The 23,162-nt window shown below is 41.4% G+C and overlaps 1 protein-coding gene across 1 annotated transcript in view; it reads left to right on the forward strand.

The window, feature by feature from the left end:
• Window positions 1-23,162, forward strand: part of dock1 (dedicator of cytokinesis 1) — a 175,307-nt gene that overhangs the window by 35,568 nt on the left and 116,577 nt on the right. The window contains exons 13-23 of the mRNA XM_086194482.1: window positions 342-467; window positions 1,240-1,364; window positions 3,979-4,077; window positions 4,765-4,837; window positions 8,063-8,166; window positions 8,721-8,904; window positions 14,063-14,160; window positions 16,118-16,207; window positions 17,458-17,558; window positions 17,676-17,804; window positions 20,098-20,206. Coding sequence (XP_086050608.1) covers window positions 342-467; window positions 1,240-1,364; window positions 3,979-4,077; window positions 4,765-4,837; window positions 8,063-8,166; window positions 8,721-8,904; window positions 14,063-14,160; window positions 16,118-16,207; window positions 17,458-17,558; window positions 17,676-17,804; window positions 20,098-20,206 — 1,238 coding nt within the window. The remainder of the gene's footprint in view (window positions 1-341; window positions 468-1,239; window positions 1,365-3,978; window positions 4,078-4,764; window positions 4,838-8,062; window positions 8,167-8,720; window positions 8,905-14,062; window positions 14,161-16,117; window positions 16,208-17,457; window positions 17,559-17,675; window positions 17,805-20,097; window positions 20,207-23,162) is intronic.

Consider the following 23,162-nt stretch of genomic DNA (forward strand, 5'->3'; position numbering starts at 1 on the left):
CAAACAGGCGTCAGTCATTTGGGGTCAACATCTGAATTACACGTGTTGTTCTCTCTCCTTTAAAATTTTTTTTTCCTCTTTTAGAATAGCACTTTGATTCGGGGCACAAACAAAAGCTTTCATCCACTTGTTCCCCTTTGTTTTGTTTTCCTAATCACATCCCGGAGGGTAGCTGCTATTTACCGTCTTGCCCCTGAGCTGTTGGATGTCACTGACAGGTGACAGTAGAAGACACATAAACAAACTCTCTTTAGTATTATTCTGGAGCAGTTTGCTCTCACCGTGTCTTCTCTACTGGCGTTATCTTAGTCCATCCCTCTTTGCTTTAAACGTATCACCAGGCCTGTGGGTGACTCTCAAGCTGCTTCCTGGAGACATCCATCAGATAAGGAAGGACTTCCCCCACCTGGTGGACCGATCAACAGCAGTGGCTCGCAAGATGGGCTTCCCTGAAATCATCATGCCAGGTAAAGGGTTGTGAAGACCTTTTCCTGGCAGACGGCTCTTACTTAAACATTTCATTTATTGACAAAATGATTTGGATATTAATCAGTTGTTGTTGTTTTTTTTTTTCCATTAAAAGCAAGTAAGAGGGGGAAAGGTCATATTGTAGACTTCCTATTTTAATACTCATGTTAGGGACCAAAAAGATGTGCACTCGTGACATCTTGAAAATATCGATAGATTGCTCATACAGCATATCAATGCTAGAAATCAGACAGACGGTTGTTTATTCTGTCCCTTTTTCCAAACAAAAAAAACCCCACAAAACCCAAATGAAGTAAAGAGCACAGTCTTTAATCAACATTAGATCAACACGTCCAGAAGGAATCCTCCTCATCCTCTCTTGCGGAGTCGACCATGTTAGTATTAAAAGTCACTCTTCTAGTCGCCAGCAACTGTTATTTTGGCCCAAATTAGCATTGGGCTTTTTAGTTGCTGCATGAAAACCCTTCCCCCAGCAGTTTTGCTGAGGATAGTACTACCATACTTCTGTGGCTTATTATTAAATTGCAACATCTTATAATTTGAAATTATTCCAAAAGACAAGTTAGGCACAACCCTGGTTATATTAATGTAGCTGAGGATCGCCTTGGTGAAAGAGTATTCTTGTCTGGTTTGGGGTAGGATGACAGGCAAGCATTTTCCCTAAATAGTTGGCCTGCTGGTGCCTACTCCAGAACCAGACAGTTACTGGCACCGGGATTCCTCTCATCTGCTTGTGTCTGTTCCCCAAAGGTGACGTTCGAAACGACATCTACCTGACTCTGGTTCAGGGGGACTTTGACAAGGGAAGCAAGACCACACCCAAAAATGTGGAAGTCACCATGTCCGTATATGATGAGGATGGCAAGAAATTGGAGGTATGACTGAAGAATGTTAAGGTATTTGTCTACTCATTCACGACTAAAGTGCCGCTGCCAGTTTGTTCTCTCCGGTAGTGATTTACTGGCATTTATCACTTAGCTCAGCACACCGCTCAACTGCCCCGGACTCCTATAAAGCAATGTGATACACAGGCCAGACTGCACGGCTTTGCCACCTGTCAAAAATGGCAGAATGCAATATCGGTGCTCCGTGGTTGATTTACTAACCTCAAAGTTGGCTTTCAGCTGCAGGAATTGTTACTGTCCAAGTGAGTAGGAGTGAATTTTCCTCTCTACCTTGTGGGGAAAAACTTCTACGTATTTTTTTTTTGCAGATTTGCCTCTTGGACACCTGTAAATCACATGCTATCCAATCAGCATCTAATACAAGTTTAGCTTCATCTGGAGCCTCTTGCCAGGGACCCCTTCTTCTGTTGTTTAATTATTGTCGACCCTGGGTTGACCCTGCCTCTTGATCTACTCAGGCTGTCACTTAATGGGGGACAAGAGAGGTTTTGTGCAGTTTGACTAGAGGACTATGTGGGAGGAACTGGAGCTCACGTGTCTTTGGCTGCTCTGCTTTGTTGAAACTTTATTTAGAGTGGGTTGGAGTGTTTTTTTTTTTTTTTTTTAATCTGTAAGTATTTGCATGTAATTGCAAGGCATATGTTATACCGACGCACCATATAATTGTATACTTGGACTAAGTTGTTGTTAGGATGGATGATGGGGGGGGTTGAGATGATAGATCTGTGGTTGTGGGGAGGCTTCCTGCAAACAGGGAATCAGAAGAGAGAGCTATTACACTTGGCTACCTCAATTATACACATTAGTCTTAGCCTGAGAGGCCCTCGTCGGTGATTTGGCCCAGCAGGCCGAGGAAGTGCAATGATTGGTGATTATTCTGTAAATACAGTTCTGAAGTAGCACTGAGGATCTCGGCCTCTGACAAATAGAGCCGTATCTTTCAGTGCTTGCAAGTTTTTGATGTATTTATTTCTGATAAAATGTCTGATTGTAATTAAGATTTGCTGGGTGTTAAAAACAGATCTTTAACTTTTTCTTTGTAATCTCATAAACTGATGAAGAAATAAAACCAAAACTTTAATCTGATGACAGTTTGGCATTTGATATCTGGTTATTAATAATCCCTTTATTGAAAGCATCGACCTGTGATTATTCTGAGAGTGTTTAAAGGTCCCATGAAATGAATCATGCGTTTTCAAGTTAATAAAACAAATCAGTTTCAGAGAATTTGTTCATCTAATCTTTTCTCTTTCTGTCAAAACACAAAAAAACATTGACAGCATTCGATTTGAGAAACAATGCCCTCCATAGATTTGTGAGTTTATCAGAACCACCTTAAATATGCAGAAACTAACAGCACTCAGCAGTGTTCAGGTGACACTGCTAAGATCACGGGTAGCTCTTTTCTTTCTAAGATAATTGATTTTTAACCCAAGGCCAAACTTTGAGATGTAATTTCTTCCATATTATTATAGTTTTCATCAAGCTATTTATTGACCAGAATAGAAGTAGCTGCCATATACCAGGCACTTGAAAATGGGAAACTGTAATTACTGACCTAGAGGCTTTTTGGTTACATGCTAGGCTAACTGTGTAAGTAAATCTTCTTCATGGCTTCCCTGATATTGCCTTTCTATGTCCTCCTCTGTTACTCTTTATTTACCTCGTCAGATCCGTCTCCTCCATGTGATGGTGTGGAGTGAGAGACTGGACAGTGACGTCTCATCACTCCCCCTCTCACTTACTGCTAGACTTTGGCTGCTTTCTTTTCTTTCTCTCCAAAAATCTCGAGCTGTCATGAATCCTGGCCACTTTGTGAAGCGAGCGGCGTAGTTGCTAGAGCTAGCACATGCCCCCCAGATCTGCCCTGCATGACTGGGGTAGACAGGGCCTGTTATTTCTCATAATTGCTGGTTGTCAGAAGCCATTAGTGTCTGGAGTATTTCAGCAGCGGCGCACTAGCAGGCCAGGGAGTCAGCTGGAGTAGTGGGAGGAAAAGATGGTTGGCTGTTGATTGAAAACAAAGCATGTGTACCATTCGCTGTCACTCCGTCCCTTGTGTTGAACTCCCGGGGGGGGGAGGAGGACGGCACGGCACGTACGGTTTTACTTAAGAACCAACCCCAACCTGTTGTAGGAACAACCCAGTAGAAAATGGCTTGATTCAGCCACACCAGCTGCTCTTCTTCTCAGCGCTCGGGTTAATACCTCTTTCCTCTGCATGTCCCTCCTCTGTAAATAATTAATTTCTAATTTATTTCCTATTTCCTCTTTCCACAATGCTGTCATGAGATTTGCAGCCAACAGGCAGGTGTTCATGCATAAAGTGCATACAGACCTTTAAAGGCCTTTCTGCTAGATTAAGGCTGCCTCCCCCAGGGACTCCATTTTGTCAAATAAGTGCGAGTCAATTTTCCACATGCTGCGAGTGTGCTAATGTTTTGACAGAGTGATAATACCACAACCATTATGATTTTCTCACTTTGAATGCACTTTCAGCCAAGACCACGTAACCAGATAACAAGTCCTTTTTTAATTTTTTAATTTTTTTTTTATCATGATCCTTTTCTTTCCATCCATGCAGAACGTGATCTTTGCTGGAGCCGGTGATGAAGGGATCAATGAATACAAGTCTGTCATCTACTACCAAGTAAAGCAGCCACGCTGGTTTGAAACAATAAAGGTGTGTTTCCTCATACAAGCTTAATATTAATCGTATTTTTTCCTCAGTAATCTCCTTCTTTAATGCATCCTTCATAAGTAGTCTGTTATGTCTGGTAAGTAGAGAGTAGATTGGGCTATGTTTTTCTGTCCAAGCCTGGCTCCACTCTGTCATAGTGTGCACAACCAACAGGCATTTTGTTTTTGATGTCCGAGCGTGACGCAAGGCAAGGAAAGTTTTACTCATAAAGCACAATTCATAAACAAGGCAATTCGTAGTGCTTTACAGAAAAACAGATATGTATCAAGCATGTAAAATCCTCATCATAACAAGCCCTTTTTAGCCTAACTGCATTGACATAATCATAGTCATATCTCAAGTTTTAGCTTCGCTACATTTGACTTTTGTCGACTAAATCCAAATTTTTCCAGGTTGTTGATTTCGCTGTATGGGTTTTCTGTAGTTGTAAATGTTCTCCATGCTACATGAAGCTATGTGAATACTCGCTTCAGTGGATGTAACAAATAGCCTGTGTTGCATGTATGTGGTATCATGTAAATAACAAACCCCAGCAGTGGCGAGCAGGTCGTAACCCAGTAGCTAGCTGAGGTGCCCACACACTAGTTTGAACATTGTGCGTGTCTGCGCATGCGCTCACGCCTACATCCATGTGCTGATGTTTTACATTGCCTGTTGTCTTTATACCAGGTTGCTATTCCCATTGAAGATGTGAACCGGAGTCACTTGCGATTCACCTTCCGCCACCGGTCATCTCAGGACTGTGAGTACAAATGTCAGCTTGTGGATAATCAGTGTTGCTGATGACCAGCTGCACAAATGGCTGCCAATCTGTCCACAACAAAGATAATGGAAAATATCCAATCCTAGCAGATGTGTTGCATAGTGAAAAGTACTTTAAAACCCAGCCTTTGTCACATTAATCAAAAGTATTAGTGTGTCCCCGTACAAAAAAAGAGAGGGAGATCAAGAGCAGACATTTGTAACATCCTTTTTAATTTTGAGGTGCAGGAGGCAGGGAAGCCAGACCTGGCAACCTCTTCATCCCATCTGCCTGCCACATGCTGAGGTCATCCTTCCAGCAGCAGCAGCAGCAGCAGCAGCAGCAGCAGCTGCAGGGAAAATGTTTTTGGAAGGGTAGAAGGAGTCACGACAGGTGTATATATACAAAAAAATATCTGTTTATATTCAGGCAGGGATGCAGGAAAGTCAGCTTTTCTCAGAGTAAAGACATCTTCAGCTGTTTTCACCCAGCTCTGTTTGCCTCTCACCTGCATACATGTGGCTTGGAGGAGATGGCCTGGTCTCAAAGTTCAGTGCTGACTTCTAATCCAGTTGGAGAGCCTTCTTGACATGCTTGGCACCTTGCTTCTGCAGCGACTAATGCTGTTACCAGGCATGCCTGTGAAACACTTTCACTGGCTGTTATCTTGCTGTAACGGTTGCTTTAGAAACGGGCTCTCCTCAAGTGACTCTACGACTACAGGAGCATGCTGATGCTGCCAAACTTGAAGTTGTCACTGACAGTTAGACAATAGAGAGGTAGGAAAAAAGTAATGGCTGGATTATTTGGAATTGTGCAAATTGTATGTCTTTATTTTATTAGTCTGTGTGTGTGTGTGCGCGCGCACATGTTTGCATGTGCTCAAGGAGAGACATCTGGTTATTCACATGCTTGTGTCTTCTGTGTGGGCACATACTCTTTAGAATCCCGCCACTTTCTGTCAATTTTGCACTGTCTGCCTCAGCAGTCGAGGATTTACAGACTTTATTTCTGATAGTCTGCAAATGCTGTGAAAGTAGTTGCATTCACAACCACCAAGTTATAGGGACAATAATGCATGTATAAATTAGGGTAACTGAGGATACAGTTGCAGAGTGGATATGTCGGCCAGTGATAGAAACCTGTGTCAGGTGTTTACATGCTGGTTTGTAACAGAATATTAACATAGGCCCTTTTCCCCTTTCACATACCCGTGTATATTTTGGGGTTTTAAAAACTGAGTAAACCTCCTAGCATAAAAAGCAGACTGACCCCTTCCCCGCTGAGAATGCAAGCAGCTTTTTTTTTTTTTTTCTTTTCTGGTGCGTCACATTTGATGTCATAGACGTTGTTGAGAACAGCGTGGACGGCAATAACCGTGTTTCAGTGGTGAATATTTTACATCTTTCAAACTCAAACCCAACTGAACAATGTTAGAGCGCTGCTTGAATGTAGATGGGATGAATTTGTGGTTGAGATGATTAAAAGCGACAAGCTGCCATTGCCTCCGTGCTATAGAGCATATTTAAGACGGGGCCCTGACCGCTCGGTGTAAGTTGGAGGTGGAAAATTATGTATTAATTAAAAAATAACATTTATTGTTTAATTTCCATGTGTTCCTCAGAATGTACAAAATGTGAATGTCATAGAAATTTGTTTTTATTCTGATTATAATGACATCTGTAAATATCTACTTATATTGCCTTAAAAATCCAATATTTCTCACCCCTAGATTAAGCCCTTAATGGGTGAAAGTTGTTTTTGTTTTTTTAAAGCAGCTATATAAAGTTGTTTAAACACTCATTAATTTGAATCAGTTACTCACTTATGTCCATCCCCTTTGGCAGAATGTAATGTTTGTACTTTACTGGCAAATCATTTTTTCAGGATAACGATAAACACCTCAGGGCCTGTGAAGAAAAGCCGAGCAGATCTGATCTGCCTCTTCTGTCATCAGGCTCCGTCCTTGCTGCTTCCTCTGCTGCTCCTAGCGAGTTCTGAACTCTTAGCAAAAACACAGAGTGACAGAGCTGCTCATCGTGGCCACCGCTGGAGTTCATGTTCTCAGTATCTTAGCCCCTTGGTTGAGAGTCAGGCCGACTCTTAACATGTTGCATCACACTAACACTCGAACATTGTCAGTTCTCATCAGAATGATGGCTACTATCATAGATGTGGCCACGGTAAGAGATTCTGTTTCATCTGTCATTACACCAATATGTAGTGAGTGAGGTAGACGGTGGGCTTTGAAATGTGGCACAGGTCACTCAACATTAACCTAAAGTGACAGCCTGAGTTAGAGGTGAAAGTCTGGAGGATTTCACTACAAATAAGTCTTTGATTGACTCAGAGATGTAGCTTTATCCTGAAAGTAACCCCTCCCACCAGTCCAGGGTTATAAGCCCTGTTCTCTCCTTTGAGTTACTAATATAGTTTTTTGCAACTGGGTGGCACGCAGTGTTTCCTCTCCAGTGGTTCCTCTCAAGCCAGCAATTATTCAACAGCAAGGCTGCTAACAGCAAACCAATGAGGGGATTTATGCAGGTAGAATATGGGAGATACTTCAATGAATCACATCTTCCCTGCATGTAAATTTGAATGCGTTGATCCACAATGATATATGTGGCCTTACCTAAATGCTCAGTTACAGGTTAAAGTCGTAACTCTCACGCTTGTTTACGCTGCGCTCACACACTCATGGGCATTTACACACAGGCAATGATCACCTCTTTTTCTAACCAGGGAGAGATTTACACAAACAGCTGCAACCCTGAGATTAAGTTAATATTTACACAAATGCTAACAGGAAGTGGACACATAAAATATAATAATCCAAACTTTGGATTCAACACCATTTTGATTCTGTCAATTGGAAGAAAAAGAAGTCGTTTTAAAAGGCAGATGACATCATGTTGAATTATCATAATCTTTTTTTAGATGTCGTTTTTCATCCTTATGGTTAAACTGACAGGTCTTTGCCTGACTTACTGTGTCTAAAAAAAACAAAACAAAACAAACAACAGCAGCAACTCATGCATAAATATAGGCACAGCATTCAGAAAACATCTAACAGTCGACCAAGAAATGTGTTTTATCATATGTCTTTCTGGCGGTTAATGACATGCTGGAGCTAAAGATATTCTACAGAGTCCAGTACTCTATCCTCACAGCGGGCTCTCATCTGTTTTTTTCTTTCCTCCTATGCTTCTCAACCTCCTCCCACAGCGAAAGACAAGTCGGAGAAGATATTTGCCTTGTCTTTTGTGAAGCTGATGAGGTACGACGGGACGACCCTGAGGGATGGCGAGCACGATCTTATCGTGTACAAGGTAAATGTGAAATATCCCCTAATAGAATCAGAAATCGGCCTGTGGTGTTGGAGGGAGGGGTGGGTGCTCATTTCTTGCAGGCATCCTCCCTGCTGGGCCGGCCCACTCTCTTCCGCTGCTACAGAGATGATTCGTAGGTGAAAAATGGGCTGTCTTATTAGTGGCTGTCATAATAATAGCCTCACTGCCTTTTATGGAGAATTGTGTATTGGTACACATCAACCCCCTCAGTGAAATGAAATTATATTCCCATTAAAATCCCTTTTATGATGATATATTTGCCTTACAGTGACCGTTTATGTTAATTAAAAAGTTGATTTGAGACCAAAAAAAAAAACCCTAGTTTGATTTTTCTCTTTTTTTGTTGCATTACTCTTGTCGGGCTGTTGGTTATTTCAGTCTACTAGCAGTGGAACTGCAGTAGTGAGTATAGATATGAGTTTAAAAAACAAAAACTCCTCAAAACATAAAGCTTTGTTCCAACATAAAGCTTCATGGGCTCCCTAAACCATTTTAGCTTGAACTAATCAAATATATGTTGTTATGGTAACCAGGCTGAAGCAAAGAAGTTGGAGGACTCGTCTCACTACCTAAACCTACCTGCTACCAAGCTGGAGCTGGAGGAGAAGGGTTACTCCACCACAGGGAAAAGCATTCAGAATCTGGGCAACTGCACCATCAGCAAGGACTCCTTTCAGATCTCCACCTTGGTCTGCTCCACCAAGCTGACACAGAATGGTAACAGCCTCTGTACCTCCCTCGCTCTTACCCTCTCCCAACACTTTATCCAGTAGAGCTGGGCAGTGTCAGTATTCACCTTCTTCAGATTTTCCCAGCGTGTACCTTATTATCCATTGCTGAACTTTTTGACAAGCGGGTTGTCTAAACATTGAATACGCAAGTGTGCCACCGCTGCGTATTTGTTGCATCGGCAATCTAATATTCTTGTGATTTGATGGATGCAAACCATCTCAACACACAATGCCAACAGCTCCAGTCAGACAGCCAACACACAACACAATTACAAAATAGAGGAAGGTCACAACAGATCTAATGCGAACCAGAACGCTAGATACCGTTACCATACATTGTTTCAAATTTTCTAACAAACGTTGCCAGCACTTTATCATCAGTAGCATGATACAAAATGATGGCTTCATATTGGCCTTGTGATTGACAAGTCACTTTAGCCAATAGTAGCTTCCATGTCAGGTTCACTGTAGCGATGGGGAGTTCTTGTTGCATGGCATGACAACCACTTCTAAATTTCCTCAACAGACAGTGCTAATTTTTCATATCCAGATATTAATGCCCTACTCTCAACTTTTACGATGGAACCATTCTCATATAGTTCTTCTAATCTCTTAGCGAAGTAAAATATGGGCTTCAATTTATTTTAGTCTCTTTGGCCCTGAATGTTGAAGCCAGCTCTGGGTCTCAAGCGCTGAATTACGAAAGATTACCCTCGCACAGTAACAGTAAATCACTAAAAGAAGGACTCAAGAACCTCTGCTGTCTTTGGCGTCTTCCACGTGGTCGTAACACTTGTCTGCGTGTCAGACTCATGTCCACGCTCAAGGTTTTCCTTGAATCTTTTCTCCCCCCCCATCCTGTCTCGGTCCCAGTCAGTCCATCCCTGCCGATCAGACCTGTCATTTCTGTCGCTCTGGTGAAGATTTGTTTTTATATTTCCCAGGCTGATTGGAAGGGCTGTACATTAAGAAATCCAAGTCCTCTGTCCTGTTGTTGACAGATTAAAAACATTTCTGACTTGGTTCTCTCAGCATTTTATTCTGACGTTATTGAAACCCTCTTGGACGTGACTGTGCTTGTCTCTGTGGATTGTGTGAGACGCAGCCCTGTTGTGTGTGTGTGTGTGTGTGTGTGTGTGTGTGTGTGTGTGTGTGTGTGTGTGTGTGTGTGTTTAAGCGGTCAAATGTGCTCTGATTTTAGTGACGACCTAAGAAACACAACCTCATGATTGAGACTTACTACAGTGAGTTTGAGATACCATTTTTTCCAGGTCTGAACATTGAGTTGATGGTGGTGAATGATTTAGGGTGGAGGTCTGCTAAATTGCTGGTATGTCTCACATGTCGTTTGAACCATCTTGTCATATGAGTAAACAGGAAGGTAATCCATGCACTCCAAAATAAAGTTAAAATCGGGGGGGGGGGGATTAGAAATTGACAAAAATTAAAATTGAAAAAAAATTAATTAAAAAAGCAAAAATATTGAAATTCAAAAAGTAAGAAGAAAGAAAAAACACCCAGAGGAGGCGCACCACTGCTTAGGAGGGGGTGTGGTCACAGTTCCTCCGTACTCGCTGAATTATGGTTTCCGGATTAAAGCTCCAGAGTTCGACTAAGATGATTCCCAGAAGCTGAAACGTTCCTCAATATCGCTCATAGTTACATCTTACCAATGATCTAGAACAGACTTCAGTGGAGGTAATTATATATACTATGTCATCAAAAAAAGATTTAACAACTGCAGTTAAGGGTGGATGGTATTATATTTTGGATTGCCTGCCTGTTTGTTCTTTTTTTGATCCGTAGATTTTTTTTAAAAAGAGCAACTGACTCATTTGTGATCTGCAGTTGAGTCTACAGACCTTCTCCTGTCTTACCTCAAGAATGATTTTAAAAAACCATGTAGTTGCTGATTGGTTGGTACTGACACTGACTTCAGTGGTAATCTTCCCTCTACCCACTGTAGTACTTATTCAGAGGCCTAATGTGACCTGGTGGGAATGTGCGTGTGTGTGTGTGTGTGTGTGTGTGTGTGTATAATATATATATATATATATATATATATATATATATATATATATATATATATATATATATATATATATATATATATATATATATATATAATTTATTTATTTATTTTATTTTTTCCTTGTTTCTCTTCTGGATCTGGCCTCAATAACATTGAGCGCAGCACATGTTCATAAAGTTTCAGTAATGAGGTCACAGCGGACCCAAGAGCAGCGAGCCTCGGATAGATCTCTGGGATCGAGGCGGGAGGGGTGTGTGTGTGTGTGTGTGTGTGTGTGTGTGTGTGTGTGTGTGTGTGTGTGTCTATGTGCGTTGGGGGAGATTTAACTGTCACTGTGCCGCTTCATATATTCTGTGATCAGAGTGGACGTTGCGTGTTGCTACAGTAATGTTCCCTGGGAGGGTTATTACGTTTAGCCTGTGGTTGTCACTTAAATACAGCCTTGTGTGCCCTCCTGCTGTGCTGAGTGGTTCGGGGAAGTCAGCTGATATGGCGTCTTCAAATACACGAGCAAGAGCTGCCCGAACTTATTACTCAAGACTGGGAATTTCTGTTGGTGATATTAGTAGTGGAACCAGGGTTGAGGAATTTAAACTTGTCAACAACCAGCAATGGTCAGTTGGATTGTTTTGTGCTTGCAGATCACGTACACAACGTCCGCTCAGACACTTCTGTGTTTGCTAGTGTGAGCGAGCAAGGGCCTGAGCCAGTCAGTGAGACAAGATATACAGTAAGACTTATGTCAGGTGTCCTAAAAATTGATTGAAACCAGTGAAGCCACAAATTTGTAAGTTAATGGAAGGAAGCAATCAGAAGTATAATGATTATTAATTATGTAAGGAATCTGGCTGGCAAAATGGTTAAAATGCTGATATGATCACATGAAATATTGTAAAATTGAAATTGAGTAGAGAGGGGTTGGTTTGTGTGTGTGTGTGTGTGTGTGTGTGTGTCTGACTTGAGGAACACAGGAATTCTGTGTGTCAATCTAGTTTGGGGAATATAGAAGATATACAACAAGAAGAACTAAACCAAACTAAATAGATCAAATATTTTTTGTTCTAAATAACTAATTGAATGGGTATATGCATTCATTTGTATACACACACACACACACACACACACACACACACACACACACCAACACATGCACACACTAGACTTGTATATGGGTCCTTCTTTTCCCCTGTGTGTGAGAGATGGGCAGCAGTAAAGTCCTGATTTGGAGACACTCTGCTGGTGCTGGTAATTTGCATTGCACCAATAGGGGCTTGGGGAGCAGACTGCCTGAGTTTGATTAAACATATAGGTGTGCGTGTGCGTGTGCGTGTGCGTGTGCGTGTGTGTGTGTGTGCTTGTGTGTGTGTGTGTGTGTCAACCAAGATAGGTCATCCAACACTAGGAAAAGGTCTGAGTTCTTTTATTAAAGCAACACACAGCTGATCTAACTCTGTCTGCTGGCTTTATTAAAACCTTCGAGCTCCCCCCAAACAACTCACTCACCCACTCACCCACTCACTCACCCACTCACTCACTCACTCACTCACTCACTTTTTTTTGCACACAAAAAAAGACAAATTTATATAGACACATTTGTATTGAACATATTTAAAATAATAATTAATTGTAGCGTTAAATGTGGCTAAACTCCTCATATTCATCCTTTTTAAACTCGAGACTTGAAAAAGGTTTCTGCTCTTGACTTACTGAGGCAAAAAAAAAGAAGAAGAAGAAGCCTTCGTACACAAGTCACCTCATCCCTGATCCCGGCATCCAAGATGAAACACTTTTTAATTAAGTTAGATTTATGCAGGCGGTCTCCCAGCGCTGGGCGCTCGTGTGAAGTGGCTGCTGGCTTTTCCCAGGGTGTTTGCAGTGTACTTCACTAAACGGAGGCTGGAAGAGAAGCAGTAGTGCTGGGAGAAGAGGACCTGGCCTGGTGAAAGAAATCTTATCCATCCTGTTCCTACCCCCACTGAAAGCAAAACAGTATTTAAGTTTAAATAAAGATCTTGTAAAGTAGGGTACTGAGCGTCCTAATGCCTGCTGGTACATTTCTGTGTTGATTTAAACCCGCATACAGGGGCGCTACTATCGGAGGGAAGAACAAAACAAAACAAAACAACAACAAGAAGCTATTATGAATTCATTGTTGTCATGTTTGCTTGAAAAAAAAATGAACAAAAAACATTTTTGTGAGGCAAGATGTTTTGTTGACAAACATTCATATGTTAATGTGAAGTATTTAGCATTTCATTTGTACAGTAACAATGTAACCTATTCTCCTAGAATTAATTTTTCCAGCAGTCTCCGTCTGCCAGTTTTGCAGCATCTTAAAATTCGGCTGCATGCATTGACAACCATTCTGGAGTGAGTCCTCATTTCACCCCGTTTTTCTATCCGAGGTGTCAGACGCTCTCATATTCTTGGTGGGGGTGGAGGTATGGGGGGGGGTCCTCTTTTTAGCTTAGCCTGGATTCTATCTTTTAAAGTTTTATAATCGATGAATGGAAAAGCACTGACACTTCGGTCAATACTTCTGTTACACACTTCTGAAGGGTCCAACTTTTCATGAGTACAGTTTTTTTTTTTTATATATCAATGAATACTTGATACGTTTTCTGTTGTCCTTGTTTAACTCTTCACAATATAAGTCAAGATTCCCTCATTGTTACCTGCTGTTACGCAGTCGTAAAAAAAAAAGAAAAAAAAGACTTTTGGCTTCTTGTTCTTTCAAATTGCAGAGGTAACAATAAAAATTGCAGCAGAAATAGAGCTAAAAAATTCATCAATGTTATAAAATGACTCATGTATGAGCGAAAGGCATGTATACGCATCTTTTAATATACCGGTATGTGCATTTTTGTGTGTGTCATTACATCAGTGTTAATATAGCCAAATGCCAAATGATGGCTGGTGTTTGCAAGAAAATATATCTGTAGTTCCCAGGCCGCAAATACATTAAAACTACAGACAATACATGAAAAATAATGTTCATATATGAAGTACAGAGTCCATTAATTACATGCATTGTAATGCATCTCCTTGTACACTCTTTAAATGTTTGCTGGGTGAATTTAACATCACACTTTGTGCCCCCCCCCCCCCCCAGTGGATCTACTGGGCCTGCTGAAGTGGCGCTCCAACACCAGCCTGCTGCAACAGAACCTCCGGCAGCTGATGAAGGTGGAAGGTGGCGAGGTCGTCAAGGTCAGAGGATGAAAGTCATCTTTGTTGAAGCCCCCCCCCCCCCTTTTGATGCCACGAAAAGATGATGACGGAAAATCCTGACAGAGCTTTGGTGTATTTAAATTATGATCTCAGCTCACTTTCTCGTTACGTTTTGTTTTAATATTTATGCATCCATGTAAATACGCTTCATTCCTTTGCTCAGATATGCATTAGCAAACAAGAACTCAACAGCTGGCAGCAAACAGTGCAGTCACAAACAATCCTTAGTGTTTCTGAAAGCTGCAGCCTGTTGGCAGCAATTTCATTACTGATTTCATTGCCTCTCAGTGGGAGCAGTGAAGAGGGAGCACATAGCACCACACGCAGCATACAGAGGAGCATGACCCGCCGTCACCAGTATAGGCAGCCTCTTTAAGTGCTCGGCGTGGGGCAGATGAATAAATCACTCTCTGGAGAAAGTTTTGCATGGACTGGCTGGGGGCTCGGCAGATTGCGGGCTATCTGAAGAAGTCCTTCACAGAGACACTTTTGATCCTGCCACATAGACGTGTCGACCGCAGCTGGACTAGTTCATTACACCGCAGGGGTGTGATTATCATTATAACAGATTAGCACTCAAGCTTTCCCAAGTGCTCCGTGGCTGTTGGTGTGGTAGCATTTTTATTTTCGCATTTGAAAGCCAATTTTTTTAATAGGACTAAAAAAAAAAAAGTATTGTGATATAGGCTCAAAGACGAGATCATGCATCAGTTTCTAATCTCCTCAGTGAGATAGCGAATGATCAGGTCACCCCGCCCTCATCTCTGTCACGCAGTCTGGCACTTGTGAGATTGAATTGTGCTTTAAATGCCACTCAACGCGCACTATGTTTGTTTCTGGTTGAGAAGACCCTGAATCTCATCCATCCTGTGACGACAGTCCAAGCACAGTGAAGAGCAATATCTCTGTTTCTGACACTTTTACATCTGTTTTCACGTGGCTCCGAATTGGCTGAGTAAATGGAGCAAGGGTCCCCAGAGAAAGGGAGGGTGTGTATACTATAGTGAGTGGTTCTGGATGTGCTGCAGACGGGAAAATTATTACTGTCTTCATACAACTGTATGGGTTCATAATAACAGCTGTGCAGGTTAGATAGCACAGAGTAGTGTCAGAGCAGACTCCTGTTTGGCTCAGTTTAATTTATTTATGTATTTACATTCCAGGCTCCAAAAAAAAAACCCCAATTCCACAAATATCCATAGTTGAGTGGTTGGGATTTGTTTATGTGACCCTCTTGACATTTGTCCTGCAGTCATTTATCACCATCACATCGCCGTTACATCGCAGGAGGAGTTAGATTTGGGAGACAGTAAAAAAACAATCAGTGCTTGTTTTGAAGTATTGTGTTAGAAAAGTTTGATGGATAAATAGAAAATTAATAATGATTCCCTCAATTTTGCAAAAATTGTTTTCAGGATCATTTTACACGTTTGTTTGTTGTTGTTTTTTTGAAGTTAATATGCAAAACAGGAGATCACAACCATTTCCCCCCCCCAAATAAGCCTTGATGTAGCCAATCTTTAACTCACGGCTGACCAGCCGTTTCTGCCGTTGTTGCGATGATGATTGTGAAACTTTTTCTTCATCTTCAGACAGATGCAACATGTCAGATACTAGCTGGCATGTTTATTCCTCCATGCGATTGCTCCGTTTTTTGCTTTTAGCTCTTTTTTTTTTTTTTAACTGTTACAGCCACACGCAACGTTGCCTACAGCACCATCTTCTGGTGGCGTTACTACGTAGCCACTGACTGTCTCTAAAGCAGCCGATGAAAACACACCTGATCCACATTTCCACTTCGCTACATATCCACAGTTGACTTAAAATTCACTTGACAATTAAATTGAAGCAGAAGCTGAGAGGCCGTGCTGTGTTTGTTTGTTTGTTTATTTTTGAGTGTCATGTGTCATAACATGCTGTGCATCTGTCATTCCAGTTTCTGCAAGACACACTGGATGCTCTCTTCAACATCATGATGGAAAACTCCGACAGTGACACTTTTGATACGTTGGTGTTTGATGCCTTGGTAAGCAAAGAACATGACAGAGTTCACAGTGGCAGAAGGAGTACACGCAAAAGATACATCCACAGCTCTGATGCAAATTGTCTGTTTGGTTAAAATGATTAAGAAAAAACAAAAACTTTTCACGAGTGTCTCTGCTCCGTGTTGATCCTTTTGATTTCACAAGACCTTTTAGTTGTTTTTTTTCCCCACACCACAGGTGTGCAGCTGCGCTCTCTTCTATCCTGAGCGTTAAACAACAAGTAGAATTCAAATACTTCACTTATTTTTAATGTGTGTGCTTGTGCCAAAAAGAATAGTGTCTGAAGTGCCAAACATTTGCAAGTGAAGACCTCTGTGCAAATATGTTTTGTGACAGAATTAATTTAAAATTATTCAGAGTGCAGCTCTTCACAAAAATGTTGAGTATATGGCATGAAGGTTACACCTGAGAGGAAAATGCCTGCCTGCCTAGCTTCTTTTACATAACATTTCAGCACTGAAGTATGTACTGTCACATAGGTTTGCTTGTTTTTTTTAATACTGTTTTTTTCCCCACTTCAGCGCATTGGATTTAAAATGAAACAACGTCTACAGAAAACTACAGCTTCTCCAGTTAACAGGATTGATGTCAGCTCCCACAAACTGCATAGACTTTAACTCCAGTCTCTCATCTTTACAACCTGAGCTGGAGTACAAAGCCAAAACAAACAAAAGAATGTGTGATTATCCGAGCACTTACAGACTGCATTATATACTGTAGCTCACCAACTGTTTCCTGTTGTTGGTAAATAAGAGCTGGGACAATAATCTACGGAGGAACGTGCTGGTGCGCTGGATCTCTTGTGAAATTATTCCTGCATGAATCTGCATGCATTTGTAGGACGGCGCTTCATTAATGTTTGTCATCTGCTTGAGGTCTCATTTTCTTCCGCGATAGAGGACAAAGACTGTCAGGCAAAATTCATCGGATTGCCTAACTTTGTCAAGTATTAAATCAAGTCTTTTTAGCCATTGAGTATCCAGCGTGCCATCACCTAAAGTCACAGAGTACATCTCTCTTTCAGAGAAAGGGATTAGAATTTGTGTTGTCAGGTGTCCTAGATTTATCTGCAAGCTAGAAAATTGGGAGAAAATGGCTTTCTGCTCAAACGCAGTCTCGTTCAATTTCCCAATCTACCTCGGCATATTGAGTAAGAAAGACACTTTTTCCTGCTCCGCATTACCAGCCGTGTGGTTTACATCCTAATGAATCTGTCTTTGATCTCTAACAGGTCTTCATAATTGGCCTTATTGCTGATCGAAAGTTCCAACACTTCAACCCCGTCCTGGAGACCTACATTCGAAAGCATTTCAGTGCCACGCTGGCATACACGTGAGTTCATCACTGTCCATGCCAACAGGCCACTTTTAATGCCTCATTTGACTACATTTTCTGATTAGCAGTTGCCTGACCGCCTATTTAATTGTGTTGTTGTTGTTGTTGTTGTAGGAAGCTCACCAAAGTTCTGAAGAACTATGTGGACAATGCAGAGAAGCTGACAGAACAGCTGCTGAAGGCCATGAAGGCTCTCGAGTACATTTTCAAGTTCATCGTCCGCTCCAGGGTCCTCTTCAACCAGTATGTCCCACTGCACACAGAATGATACACTTGTTACGCTTGTATACGCTTGTTTGTTATTGACAATTCAGACAAACATCCAACAAATATGAAGGCAAAGTTTAAAGAGCGGCAGCGATACAGTGGCCTCGATTGTTTTCCAGCAATAGAACTTGGTACTAGTCTGCTGCACCCAAACGCTTTGTAGAGTTGCACCTTTCTGCACCATATAGAGGAGAATACTGCAGTATTCAGCATTACTGGCAACTAGTGGGTGAAATATCCACTCTGTTATGATGTGTAAATGGGAAGTCATGTGACATATCCTTGCATAGCTCAGGTTTGACCTCGAAACACCATTTGAAGACACAAGCTGTGCAGCAGGTGCAGTCAAGATCTGTCTCAGAAAGTCGTTCAGTAAAAAAAACAGAGGCACTGTGAATGCAGTGTTTGTCACATTGGCAAAGATCCACATGATCCAATCCAGACAAATATTTAGTCCAGGAAACATTATTACATCAGTAAACACGCTCAGACAGCTGTTGCGTCATTTCAACAAAGCTGACACGCAAGTTCATGTGTGAACAAAAATGCTGTCTGCACTCCGACCCTTTTCATCACGTGTAAAAACCGAACAAACAGGATGAAACTGCGAAGACGGCCGATGCTTCATGTAGTCGGTAAAATCTCCCAAAATGATTTCATGTTGTTTAAATGGGTCCTTGATGGGCAGAATCTATTCATGATGGTTCGTATATGGGACTGCTGGTCAACCTCATTGCATATGGATGTAGACCCACATTAACAATTAGCACTTTCTCAAGTTTTTCAGTAAGCTTTTAAATATGTATCCTGAATATCACCTTAATTACTCCTTCTCATCATGCTTTGGTTTTATTGTGTTTGTTCACATTAAAATTACTATTGTGTGCAGCATTTATTGTACCGCAATCTAAAAAAAAAAAAAATGGGGGGAAATTATTCAAAATGAAGGTAATTTTCATGCATATACATGCATTTTTAATTGGCTGGGGGTCTGTTAACGGATGGTCATGGAATGGAGGTGCTGGTGGCTGATGTATGATCCTGGTCTAATTGAGTGTGCAGAGTTTGATTGGATTTCTGTCCGATGTCTAGAGGACACTCCGTCCTTTACCTTATATTAGACCACAGTCACTCTGTCTTCTAGAACTTTCCCAGTTTGTATGTGCGCGGTCTGTCCGCCCATTGCGACTCGGTCTGGACCTGCAGCACATTTCTACGGGCGCTGTTCGGGGAGACCTCGTAATCACACAAGTTCCTCCCCTCACTTGAAACTGGCAGCTGTCAGGAGCTCACTCCTGTCCTCGCTGCTGCAGGTCAGAAGCAGCTTTAAGTAATTGTTGCTGTGGGAGCTCTGAGACGGATACCTTCTAATCCCATGATTTCTATAAACCCTCGACGCTGACTATTCGGAACCATGTAATACTCACCAACCCGCCACCACAGAAGCCACATTCTTAGTAGAAAAACAGCAACATCTGATGTGGTGGAAGCAATCTAAACACTTCACCCCTCTCTGACCAGCCTCTACTGCTTCAGTGTGGTTTTCAAACAATTTCATTTTCTCTCACAAATCCTGATTTTTTTTTAGTTCGTAGTGAATAAACTCGGAGTGCTTGTCACACTTAATTACTTTGGAGCGAGCACAATGTGGTTCACTTACAGTTAATACCCAGTTTGTGGAGATTTATGAGCTCTGCAAGTGGGATAGAATGCCTTTGCATTTTTGGAGGATTATAGAGGGAGCTTCGCTTTGTGTTCCCGTGCGCTTGGAAATTGGGGGAAGTGTTTTCTGCTGTTGTTCTATGATCATTGGCATTTTGTGGCACGCTGGGCAGCATTACCAGAGAACCAATCAAGCAGAGGATACGTTAGTGATACCAGATCCCACACAGATTTAAAAGTCAGTGAACTCTCAAATGACATTTGCTGTATTTGTATAGTTCTCTGGGAGTCTCATTACCATAGATCATTAATTTTTCTGATTCCCCCCCCTCCACATGGCAGCAGGTAGGTCCTTCAGGGTCTTGTCATGTTGTTTAAAATGCTAATCTGGCTGGCAGAAAAGGGGGATGTTTGTGGTTGGGATCCAAGAATATTCACATTGATAACACACACAGGCCGTTCGCCATGGCCTGCTTTTAATGATTTAACAGGGACGCATCAAAATCTTGTCATTTCCAGCGCAGGCGGGGCTGTTTACACAGAGATGAAACAAACAACAGCCTTGTGATCATCTGCCAATGTAATTCTCTACTTCATCTCCTCCCAGGCTCTACGAGAACAAAGGAGAGGCCGACTTTATGGAGTCCTTGAGGAACCTTTTCACATCCTTTAATGACATGATGAACAGTAATTCAGAGAATACTGGCATGGTGAAGGTAGGCTGACAGTCACACAAGTCGAACAGCAAACTATCACAAACTCTCTGCCAAGAAAAAAAATCTGCTGCTTGATGAATAAATAACTGTTGCTTTGCGAATAGTAAATAAATCAGCTGTGATTTGCTTTGGATCGAGTTTACAGTGAGTTGGTGAACATGTCTGGTAAGATGTAAACTAATACAGCAGCTTATTAGACACTGATGTTATGCCTCCTTCTTCTCATTGATATTCTCTATGCACTTTGGTTCCTTCGTTGTTGTTAATTCTCTGTTCAAAATCTTTAACTCTGTTTTCTTTCCATGTGCGCATGAAATGAAACGATAAAAAGATGTATTTGGGCTCAGAAACAAGACGAATCTGCGAGGTCGTCATGCATGATGGTTTTCTGCTATTGCTGCAGTATCAAATATATGGATTGTATAAATTCTTGAAAAGAGCAAACAGCTGCTTTTAGATTCGGCTGGTATCGTCAACTAATTGCTACTTTTACTTTGCCCTTATTGGTTGTAGCTGTGTCCAGTTACGTCAGGAGGCCCCTTTAAAGATAGAAAAAATGATAAAGTGAATGAGGTTTTAGTATTGTAACTACATGAACGTTTCATATCCATCACTGTTATCAATATTATCACGGCAGTATTGCAACTGGCGGTGTCATATTTGAAATGGAAGTACCAAAGTACTGTAGTTGTAGGATAAAATCTGCATTACTACGTGCTAGCGACTTACTGTATAGCTAACTGCTATCTGCTTGTGAGTCTGGATTAATTTTACCTTGATTCTTAACTGTGGTAATCACACATGGTTACCAGTGTAATTAGATTTTGAACAGTATTAATGGCTGTCAATAAAAAAAAAAATACATAAGTGTAACATGGCCAAGATCCTTCAGGGAATATTTAAACAGTTTTGTAAACTTTAAGCCAAATCATGTTTGTCTAAATCGCCAAAACAGAAGATGGGGGGAAAACACTGGTCAGTGTTTTATCCCGAGGTTATAAAAGCCACCCAGCAGCAGCTCGGAAGCTTGCTAATTAAAGCTTCAAATATCATTGAATAAAGGGACAGGTGAGTTAAACAACTGTTACCATGGGTTAATCTCCCCAGCTGGTTTTTGATTGTAATGTCCCGAAATATCAAATTATATTTCCTCCAGAACCTCCAGTCACAGCTGGAACATGCCTGCAATGATAAGAAATTATAAATGACTCCGTTTTCATCCAATGCTTTGCAGGATTTACATAATTATCGAGGAAGTTAAAAAAAAAAAAAAAAAGTAGGTTTTGTGTCGGCGCTGAATAAAAAGAAAAAGAAAATTATTTGAAAGTTGTTAAATCAACAACTCATATGTTAAATTCTTTTGTTCACTTCTAGCCTTTCACATTTATCTTCCATCAATGCATTTTGTGTGTTTGTTCTTTGTTGGTGTCTTTTGTCGATACTTCTGTTTGTGTATTTTGTGTTTTTCTCTCCGTCTGTGTTTCACTCTGACCTTGACTGTCCTGTGAACTGGGGCTCCTCTTGGCTTTCTGCTCTTTAGCTGCTCCTTAAGGTATTTATTTCACTTCCTTGGTCCTCTTGCCTTTCAGTTTCTCTCTCATTGATTTTGTATTTCATTGTCCTTGACCCCAATCTCAGCTTATGCATATACACTACACCCCCCCCCCCCACACACACACACACACGCACACATACATACACACACACAAATGCACGTACACTTTTGCTTTTAGAGATAACATAATCACAGGATTCATGCACCTGGGCACACCTACAGTAGATCCATGTGCACGCTCAAGCATAAGAGAAGCTCAGGAGTCAATTAGGAGTCACTTGCTGTGTAATTGGGTGAGATATTAGCCTTACTGTCAGTAAATTAAAAACTGATCTAGAGGAACAGGCATGAAAGCGTGGAATGCTGGTTGCTTCAAAGTCTAGCCTGTGAAGGCAGTGTGACAGGTGGAGGCTAATGAGCAGGTCTGAATCACGATGAACATCTGGACAATTCCACTCACATACAGGCGACAACTTTGATAGACACACACACACACACACACACACACACACACACACACACACACACAGAGGGATGAAACACAACTTCCCCGAGATTGAGAGTGACGCTTCACAAGGTGTGTTCCTGCACAACAGGTGGGAGTTTAGTTGTTGAAGAGAACAAAGTGGGGAGAAAAAAAAAGGTGGTGTTTGGATTGCACCTTCCAGGGGGTAAACAGATGCGGTTGTCTTTATTTGAAATTCAGGTTTCAGTCTCTTAACTTTTTTAGTTTGCAAAGTGAGGTGAAGGTGTTTAGTTCTCAGTGCAAAAGCTCAAAAAAAAAAAAAAATCAGAGTAGATTAAAGCAAAGTTTCATTTGGAGGTCATGAATAAAACAAGGGAAATAGACAAAGTTGCTCTAAATTCAATCTCTTCCAGAACTACGTTCTTCAGATGAGATTTCAAGCATTACATTTTACATTCGCCCATGCCGGATCTATTTTCCTGCACGACTTCATTTATACATCGCTAATCATCTGTCACGTATTTCTATAAATAAACTGTGCACAATAGTGGGTGATATCCAAAGTGTTACATCTGCATAAACCCCTCAGCCCACCTTGGCCATCATCTAGCAGCAGTCAGAGAGAGAGAGAGAGAGAGAGGAGGAAGAGAGAGAGAGAGAGAGAGAGAGGCTAATCAGCTCCATTATTAATAGATGGGTCTGTATTCAGCTGCAGGGTGACGCAATACAATCTGGGGTAGTTGAGTACATCCAGTAAACCCACAGAAACAGCTTCATCGCACACATGAGATTCAGGTCAGTTTCAGCGTACTACATACTTAGTTTCATTTGTTACTTTGTTTAGTCTGATGGTCGATGTTTGTGTCTCACAAGTTTTGCTGAAGTCTCTTCTTTGCTCCTCATCAATGATGTGGAAGCAGCAGTAAATACATGGA

Source organism: Aulostomus chinensis, chromosome 23, assembly GCF_037954235.1.
Source record: "Aulostomus chinensis isolate RoL2024-O1b breed Wild chromosome 23, RoL_Achi_v1.0, whole genome shotgun sequence".
Classification (NCBI taxonomy): domain Eukaryota; kingdom Metazoa; phylum Chordata; class Actinopteri; order Syngnathiformes; family Aulostomidae; genus Aulostomus; species Aulostomus chinensis.